The 9559-nt window shown below is 41.2% G+C and overlaps 2 protein-coding genes across 2 annotated transcripts in view; one reads left to right on the forward strand and one right to left on the reverse strand.

Moving 5' to 3' along the window:
- LOC130127142 (guanylate cyclase 2G-like) overlaps positions 1-4977 on the forward strand; it is a 31639-nt gene extending 26662 nt beyond the window's left edge. The window contains exons 16-22 of the mRNA XM_056296714.1: positions 521-661; positions 876-1068; positions 1533-1707; positions 3547-3645; positions 3832-3923; positions 4011-4118; positions 4855-4977. Coding sequence (XP_056152689.1) covers positions 521-661; positions 876-1068; positions 1533-1707; positions 3547-3645; positions 3832-3923; positions 4011-4118; positions 4855-4977 — 931 coding nt within the window. The remainder of the gene's footprint in view (positions 1-520; positions 662-875; positions 1069-1532; positions 1708-3546; positions 3646-3831; positions 3924-4010; positions 4119-4854) is intronic.
- A 1253-nt stretch (positions 4978-6230) lies between these two features.
- Positions 6231-9051, reverse strand: LOC130127143 (beta-tectorin-like). Its single transcript, XM_056296715.1, has 10 exons — positions 8985-9051; positions 8556-8746; positions 8241-8392; positions 8060-8132; positions 7693-7796; positions 7474-7557; positions 7213-7375; positions 6810-6888; positions 6503-6535; positions 6231-6298 (listed from the first exon to the last, which is right to left on the reverse strand). The coding sequence occupies exons 1-10, from the start codon at positions 9049-9051 to the stop codon at positions 6231-6233; spliced, it is 1014 nt and encodes a 337-aa protein (XP_056152690.1).
- Positions 9052-9559: the final 508 nt, after the last annotated feature.

Below are 9559 nucleotides of genomic sequence, written 5' to 3' on the forward strand. Positions count from 1 at the left end.
TCCTCACCGGTAATGTTTGCCTGTTCCACCTGACTACCCTTGTAGTTTGGAAAGTTGACTGTTTTCAGTCAAGATTCTGTCTCGGAGTCATGCAATTGAGTCTTTTTTTGCCAGTGTTTGCGCCAGTCGTTTCAACAAGATCCAGTTAAATATGTCAACATGCACTCGTTTACAGTCTTCAAATATATATAAGTAAGCCTGTTACAATAAATGACAAAAGCCACCCTAATTGCAACTTAAATCTGTTTACTCAAAGCAAATCTCTTCATTAGGCTTTAACCCAGGGTAACCCCTTCTACTTCTTTTTATTAGCTGTTAATCTTTCAAATTCATCAATTTTATTTTCATTCACATCATTTTGTTTTACTATTATTTTCATTTTCTTCACCGTGTCTTCGTTTTCAATTACTGTGTTTTTATCTTTGCACTTTCATTTAATGCACATTACACGTTAATGAATGAAATGTGCTATGCAAATAAAGTTTGATTGATTGACTGAGATGATCTGTTTCTGTTCTAGTCACTCTAACATACTGGATAATATGGTAAACAAATTAGAGAAATGCGAAAATCACCTGGAGGAAGTGGTTGTGGAGAGAACCAACCACCTCACGGTGGAGAAGACCCGAGCAGACAATCTACTCTCCAGTATGTTACCGAAGTAAGAAATGCATTGCCATGAATCTATTTCCAAGTCTTCCTGGGCTTATGTCATACACACTACGAATCAATATGTGATGTTAGACCACAGTATACTTTCAAACAACTCAGTGTGTCACTAGCTGGATGGCCTTTGTGAAATGAATTTGTAAGCAGATACACCTTAATGCTATGATACCTGACATCTGACAGCACTGTTCCCCTATCGGCCATAGGTACATTGCAGATCAGCTGATGGCAGGGAAGTCGGTGGAGCCGCAATGCTATGACATGGTGACCGTCTTCTTCTCTGACATTGTGGGCTTCACCTCCATGTGCTCCATCAGCTCTGCGATGGAGGTGGTGAATCTCCTTAATGACCTCTACAGCCTTTTTGACAACATCATCAAGCTATATGATGTCTACAAAGTACGTTACACGTGGGATAGTGTTTTGAAATGAAAACAATCACAAAAAACTCCATATTGGCTCACAGGTAGGGAAAAAGACTTAAACCTAGAAGAAAATGTAAAACTACACTTCTTATTCTTCTTAACACATGCAAGCAGTCCAAACCCAGCCCCAACTGAGTTTTGAATGTAAAATATATTTATGCGGTTATGCGTTTTGGCACAAAAGGTTGATCATGACCAAAACCCTAACAAACTGCAAATGTGTTCAATCTGGGTTTTTTTTGTTGTTGTTTGTTTGGGTTTTTTTTTTTTTATCTCATGGCTTTTTGTACAGATTTGTTCCTTTACACATTCTTTTGTGTCAAGCTATCAGGTTATCATTTTCAATGATGCCTTGTCTATCGCAGAGCAAAAGAAGACTGCCGCTATTATATCAAAAGGTCGCAAAAATATGATCCTATGATCTATGAATTTTATCAGGTGGAAACAATCGGCGATGCATATATGGTGGCCAGTGGTATACCTATCAGCAATGGCAATTTGCATGCTGTGGAGACCGCCACGATGGCTCTCCATATCCTGTGGGCTATCAAGGTGTTCAAAATCCGCCACATGCCAAATGAAAGTCTAGCTCTTCGCATTGGAATCCACTCAGGTGAGCATCAGAAACTGCTCAATGTTGACACACTGAATCAATATGACCTGATGCACCTATAACACTTAATTAAAGCAGCCGTTGTATAGTTTATTTTATAGTTTTACCTAACACTTAACTCATAATTTCAAATAAATTAGTCATGGGGTTCACGCTCACATTGTATTTTTGAGTAAGACAGAACTATAAAGGTTTGGTCCATATTTAATCTTCCTATATCAACAGAAAGCTGTTCCATCAGGTGTCTGTGTTTGTCCTCTGCAACATGGTTGAATCTCTCTATGCAAGCAGACTTGTTCCTTTTACAATCTTCTTATGCTGGGGTTGAATTGAAGAGGGGTACAAGCTGGGGGATATCATTCCCCATGTTAGACAAATCGATAAAAAGCAATCTTTCGTAAAACTGCCACCCCCCTTTCCATCCCCTCTGGGTTAATGGCACTATAGGAGCATCTAAAGAACACTATAATCAATATCTATTATCTTCATATCAGAAAATTGCATACCACATGTTATATATGGACACTGTAGTGAATGAATCTACTACTACTACTTTCGGCTGCTCCCGTTAGGGGTCGCCACAGCGGATCATCCGTTTCCATTTCTTGACTGTAGTGAATGAATATTGTAATAAAATGAATTGAGAACACAGTCAAAAAAGTATGAGTATAGAATTTCTAAAAACATGCCGTGTTATAATGTACACAAAACGGAGTCTAATCACAAGACTAAGCCATAAGACAAGATGCATGTTTTTTTCTGAGCTCTAAATCATTTTTAAAAACAAAAAAAAAAGAGAAAAAGTCTTTCATGGTTAAAGATACAGTAAGTAATTGATCTACACAGTGGTTGTCTGTCCCACTTCTGCCATTGTTTTGGTCAAACTTTGTAAACGTTTGTTTTATTACTTACAGATGAGAAAGTCAGCTAATGCCACATCGCTTTCAGTTCCTTTTCAGGCTTTCAGTTGTCTCCATTTCTCAAACAAATACACAATATTGACCAGATACGTCGGGTTTGGGCATCCGGGTAGAGTAGTGGTCTATTCTGTTGCCTACCAACATGGGGATCGCCAGTTCGAATCCCCGTGTTAGCTCCAGTTTGGTCAGGCATCCCTACAGACACAACTGGCCGTGTCTGCGGATGGGATGTGGGTATGTGTCCTGATCGCTGCACTAGCGCCTCCTCTGGTCAGTCGGGGCGCCTGTTCAGGGGGGAGGGGGAACTGGGGGGAATAGCGTGATCCGTCTACGTGCTACGTCCCCCCTGGTGAAACTCCTCACTGTCAGGTGAAAAGAAGCGGCTGGCGACTCCACATGCATCGAAGGAGGCATGTGGTAGTCTGCAGCCCTCCCCGGATCGGCAAAAGGGGTGGCGCAGTGACCAGGACAGCTTAGAAGAGTGGGGTAATTTGACAGATACAATTAGGGAGAAGGAAAAAAGAAAAAAAGATACTTGGGGTTTCTTGTTGTCAGTAGAGCGCTCATGTTGTAGTTCTCCACATAGCCGTGGCAGCGGATGCCATTACAGATTGTACCTTTAAGAATATGAAGACCTATGGCTACAGTTTATGAGGCGATTGTGTGTTGTTTTATTTAAGCAAACACACACACACGCACGCACACACACAAACACACACACTCATACACACACAGACACACACACCCTCCGCCCACCACCGGCACAGTTGTCCCCACCATCCCCTTTGAAAATTGTTTACAGTGATGTTAAGAGGCCTTGAGGATCCAGATTCAACCCTGGACTACCTGTGACAGTGTAAAACACTTGACATTTGAGATATTTTACTGTATGACACATACAAGGTGTCTCTGTTTGAAGGTCCAGTGGTTGCTGGAGTGGTGGGTACCACAATGCCTCGCTACTCTCTTTTTGGGGACACGGTGAATATGGCCTCTCGGATGGAAAGCAACAGCTTACGTGAGTTACATGATAAAAAAAATAATTCAGGTGTCTGCATCATATAACATCAGTACTAATCATTCATTTGATAATTAAATCAACAGTAGACCTAACAACAGCAACATGTCGAGGTTTTCCCTTATCTATTTCTAATTCTCTTGTGTAATGCTGATATAATGGTTTCAATCTGTATATTTTCCACAGCACTGAAGATACATGTATCCCAGAGTACTGCTGACATTCTTCGTAACACTCAATCCTTTGTGCTAGAGGAAAGAGGGGATATTGAAATTAAGGTGACTGATTTGTTTATGTTTTCCAGCAAGTAAATATCTGCATTATATTTTTTTGACCAACGTTTGGCATGTCTGTGTCCATTACAGGGTAAAGGGAGTCAGAAGACCTATTGGCTGTTGAGCAAACATGGTTTTAACCCTGCTGTTGATGTCGGCGGCCCTCCACCGGCTCAAGCGTTCAAACCCCATACAGAGGTACAACATGCCTTACTGGTATTGTGTATTGTTTTAATATTTGCAGGTTTTGCTGCCGTGGCCATGTTGGTGACTCGTTAAGTACGATCAATCATAAGGTGTTTATCGATGTCTAAACACAAGTCTTAAACTATGTAAAGCTCAATGCACTGTATGTAGTAATGTAAGTATTGATGGCAGCCAGTGGCATGTTTCCGACCTGTATTTAATCAACATGTGACATCTCCACTCGAGGTCAGAGCAATAATGGCCAAGGACCCAGATAGAAAAGCCCACAAAACTGTGACCCGTCTTCTAAAAACAGAGCCAACGATGACGGCAGTGAACACTTGAAGAACCGCTGGACACTCTGACCTTTTCTGGATGTCTTCCAACTGTCAAACTGAGAATGTCAGGAGAAGATGACTAAACACTTTTTGTCGACTTTATGTAGTTGCAAATGGAAGAATTGCAGAAAAACTTCCGGCAGGAAAAAGAGGGTCAATGCTGGACACCGGCTTCATGAAATGGCACTGGAGCCTAAAGCCAAGAGTATGTCGCCTGCTTTTTGCAGTGTTGTAACCTCCTCATAACAAAACGTATTGAAAGAAGAAAGTGACAAGAAGATCAAAGGTGCTCCAGAACACTCATTTGTAATGTGTGTCAACTTTATGCCAATGACCACCCAGTCAAACCTTTCCTTTTTAAAGTTGAAATCCCAGATTTTTTCCCATTGATAGTTATTTTATGAATCTAGACCATGGAGTCAGATTACATGATACTAGCTGGCATCATTACCATGGTTGGAGACACTCTCCATATTCCACATAACACTGGTGCAGCGGCAAACACATTCCTACTCAAACAGGAAGAGGACTGAAAAGTGATGACTATGTGGCGATGCTTCTGATGAACAGGTCGTCTACCAACTCCACAATCAATATTAAAGTAGTACAGTGTTTCCTTATAGTTTGATGAAGTTTGTAATGCATTAGATTGTGTTGGCTTTGGTCTGAGGATGCCACTTCTACAAGGGTGGGAACTGTACTGCTGAGCTGACAGTACACCAGCCACAATGGCCGCTACACCTTGTCTGTAGTTCTCGCTGCCAGAGGGAAGGATGGCTAGGCAAAATCACAGATTTCAACTTTAAAGCAGACTCACTGGACAGATTAAAAAGAACACCTGTTTTTTGTTTGCCTTTTTTCCCACCCCTTTTTCTCCCCAATTGTACCCGGCCAATTACCCCACTCTTCCGAGCCGTCCAAGTCGCTGCTCCACCCCCTCTGCCAATCCGGGGAGGGCTGCAGATGACCACATCTCCTCCGATACATGTGGAGTCGCCAGCTGCTTCTTTTTATCTGAGACAATGAGGTGTTTCATCAGGGGGATATAGTGCGTGGGAGGATCACGCTATTCCCCCCAGTTCCCCCGAACAGGCGCCCTGACCGACCAGAGGAGGCGCTAGTGCAGCAACCAGCACACATACCCACATCCGGCTTCCCACCCGCAGACACGGCCAATTGTGTCTGTAGAGACGCCCGACCAAGCCGGAGGTAACACGGGGATTCGAACCGGTGATCCCTGTGCTGGTAAGCAATGGAATAGACCTCTACGCTACCCGGACACCCATTTGCATGTTTTAAAATCACACGAGTAACGATGTTTGGAATCTCTATTTCCATAGTTTTATGTGTTTGAGTCTCTTGTGGTCTTATTGAGTCATGAATTGGTGCAAGCAGGTATTTATTTAACACTGCTGTTCACTTTGTCAGAACATGAACAATATTTAAGTTACTATGCATTATTCAATATAAAGATCACTTGAAACACTTTTCTATTTTTATTAAATCATAGTTGGAGAACTTGGAAGTTATATAGCAAATAGCATTGACAAGATTATCCACACAAAATGGGAGCGCCAATATAAATGTATTAATTACAATTGATATTTGTTATTTGTCAAATAAATGACACAGTTTGGTGTTCAGAAGGATTGTGTTCATACGCTCCCTGAGTCCTGGCTGACACTCCCCTGTGTGTGTCTGTGTGTGTGTGTGTGTGTGTGTGTGTGTGTGATTTACATATAGAATGAATGATGTATTAATGACTGGATAAAAATGTGTTTCTTGACTACAGTGATGGTCCAAAACCAAGACAAGTGTTTATCAGGACCACCAACAGGAGACATAGAGATGTGCCTGTGGTAGAAAGAGGCAGCAAATATGGAGTAAATACGAGACATCTGAAGACAATAATATTTTTTAAGATAATAATTGCAGTTGAGTTTTCGGACTGTGACCTGGGCAACAACCATGTCTGATGAGAGTAAATTGAAACAATGCAATTATAAAATGTTGATCCAAAACTAAGAGACCATCCACTACTTCTAAAAGACATTTTACCTGCTATGTTTCCGTCATCTGAGGGCCCATTAGCTGTGGGGAAAAAAATACATCTTTGAGACAAATAAAAACTATTGTGAAAATCGAACAGTCCCCAATTAAGCGTTTCATGTGGATTTTAAATTCATGGCATTAGTCAGACAACACAACTTAGTCAAAAATAACCTTTTGAGTTCTATTTTGAGTAGAACTCACCAAAAACAAGACAAGCAAGACCAAGTTGAATTCAAAACATCTCTGCATACCACGCTACCCCTTTAACGGAATATTTCTCAGTGAATAATGGTTTTATTTAGCTGTACAATACCTTTAATTTGAAACTCGGTGGTGAGGATGCCCCCACTTGATTCTACCTCAGATGAGAGACTCCTGGCCGAGCAGGGGCTCTTAAAAAAAATCAACAAAAAAAAAATCAGCCCCTTCGACAAAAATGACGTACATTCAGAGACCATGAATACTGTCTGAATGTCAGCCAGTTAATATAAAGACACATACTATACATAAGACATTTCTATAGAAAAGTTCATATGGTCCTTTACATGCAGTACAAGATTCCTCGAATGTATCATTTTTAAATTTAAATCAGAAAATTTGAATGCTAAAGGTACCGCTCACTTTCTTTTGCTTTTGAAAGATGGGTTTCTCTCCAGTGATGAGATGGTATATCATAGGTAGTATATAATATACAAGCTCACTGTCGTCCTACTCACCGGCTGACAGATGAGTCTTTCTCCATCGCAAACCTGGACCTCACAGTGGAGCCAGACGGTCGACACCTTCTCCAGCCGCTGGAAACGGAAGGAGTTGAACTTGAACATGGAGCGGCTGTCTTTGGCATTGTCAAAAATGGTCACAGTGTTGTCAGATGAGCAGCTGTGAGGGGGAAAATTACATTTCAGTATTCCGTACCTCCAACCTGTTCATTAAAGTACATTTTAAAAAGTGCATTGCATCCTATAACGTCAGGCCACCTGTTAATGATGAGACTCCATCTCTTCCTGTCTGTTGAATAAGGGGTAGGAGTGGCCCAGCAGTTGTTTATTACAACTTTAAATCTGTGGATTCAAATAATAAGGCTGGGTCAGGGACCTAGGGGCAATTTCCAATTTGAGAGCATAACCTATCATGAAATGGGTTGCTTTTCTGTTTTGTTTTGCTTTGTTTTCTGCTAGCATTATGGTTTTATGTACCTGTTACTGAGTCCTTTTGCCTCAAGGCCGATGAAGACCTCAGAGCCAATCTCAGATGTGTCAATCACATAAGGGGCATCCTTAGCATACAGGAACTTGGAATTCTACAAAATATAATGCTCATTTTAACATTATTTTATCTGACTTTGCCAACTAACTTTTTTTTTTTTTTGCAATTTGTAAACACACACCAAACCATCCTCTTACTTTAGTTCATTTGTCCAGACAGCTATTCTTGCCTGGGCAGTACCTTTCAAATAATAAACTTGGCATCTGCAAATAATATCCTTTTAGATTTGTTCAATGTAAAGTCAAAGGGTGACAACGGGCATCCACTGCAGAATTTTTATGCCCACTAGCTACTCACCGTGAACACATTCATAGACAACTGCGATCTAAAAGTGCCTACACTCCCGTTGTTGACAAAAACTGTGGCCACTCTGGAAAAGGCAAAGGGTTTAGTAAAAACACTGCAAGTCATTGGGTTAGAATGTACAGGTTCTCTAGATGGTAGTTGTTGGTACATTTTGGCCTGAACTGATGCTTACCTCTGACTGAAGACAGCATTATTGACTAGGTAGGCGGCTCGGTAAGTGCAGCTAAAGGTATAGTTGACTGGCTGGTTTCTGACTGTTAGCGACGTATCGTTGGACACAATGTAATTGTGGAAAATGTACTTGGGATCTTTGCCAGGTATGTACTGTGGAAAACAGTGAGTAAAGATTTTCATTTAAAGTGACTACTGAGGTATTTTCAGTTTTGTTCCACTTAAAATGGACTAAAATGGGCCTTTGCCTCACTTAATCACTTAATTCTCAACATAAAGTCTGGTTGAAGGTGTCAGTACCTAACAGGAGTCTCACCTCAGCCTGAGTCCCACAATAAGAGTGGTTTTTGGGGGTCAGGTCAGGGATGGTAAAACGAAAGTAACCTGGGGTGTTCACTCCATTGTAGCAGACCCCACCTAAAGACAGCTGGCCAATCTCCCAGCCATAAGGACACTCTGGGACATTAGCAATGATGGCATTGGGGAAACATGACACCATCACATAATCTGACCAAAAAAAAGGGGGGGGGTTAGAAATAGTGGCGCATATTAGAGACTTCATCATGCATTATCATATGTTTCAAGCAAAACAACAATATTTAAAAAAAACATTGCTCAATATTGACAAGTATGTAGGACATTCAAAGCTACTACTGTGGGATTGCAGGAATGTTAAGTATAGCAATGCTACTTTAATTTTGTAACTTTTTAAACTGTTTGAAAATTATTATACGTAACCGCTTACCTGCTTTTTGGGGAGCGCATGCCCACGTAACAGGCAGCAGCATTAGAACAACACCAACAGAGGCCATTATATAATTCTGCAGAGAGATTTTAAAAAAATGCACCTCAGAGCTAAAAGTGTCTTCAAGGAGCACAGACATCGCCATAAACCAGTAATCCAGCATGACTTACCTAGGTCAAAACCAAAGACTAGCTTGGTGTCAGAGGAACTTCATGGCTCTTCGACAGGTCTCCAGTGTTAGCGACTCTACAACTAATACCTTGACAACTTGAAGGGGCATTTTATACTTTCAAAGGTGAGCGCAATCAACCTTCCCCCTCTCCACTTGTCTCTCTTGGCATTGGGGCCTTGAGAACTCCATTGTAGGACTACTCACAAAAGCTCTCTGTGTTGGTCAGACATTGACTTTCAAATGACCAGTGTCTCATGGGATGAGCACAGCACACTCAGCATGTGTGATAGTCCTCTGCTGGAAATGTCCAAATATAAGATTTTCATCAGTGATCCAATTAAGACCAGAATGCAGACACAAAATGATAGAGGTGACTTGCGTTAACATTATGGAAAAAAAGATT

This window comes from Lampris incognitus, chromosome 17, assembly GCF_029633865.1.
Source record: "Lampris incognitus isolate fLamInc1 chromosome 17, fLamInc1.hap2, whole genome shotgun sequence".
Taxonomy (NCBI): domain Eukaryota; kingdom Metazoa; phylum Chordata; class Actinopteri; order Lampriformes; family Lampridae; genus Lampris; species Lampris incognitus.

Bases quoted from the DNA above. Each gene is read 5' to 3' on its own strand.
- LOC130127143 (XM_056296715.1), bottom strand. From the start codon at position 9,051: ATGGCCTCTGTTGGTGTTGTTCTAATGCTGCTGCCTGTTACGTGGGCA. The intron at 8,133-8,240 runs GTAAGCATCAGT...TGCCTTTTCCAG, and splicing joins AATGCTGTCTTCAGTCAGAG to AGTGGCCACAGTTTTTGTCA. The intron at 6,536-6,809 runs GTATTGTACAGC...TTTTCCCCACAG, and splicing joins CACCGAGTTTCAAATTAAAG to CTAATGGGCCCTCAGATGAC.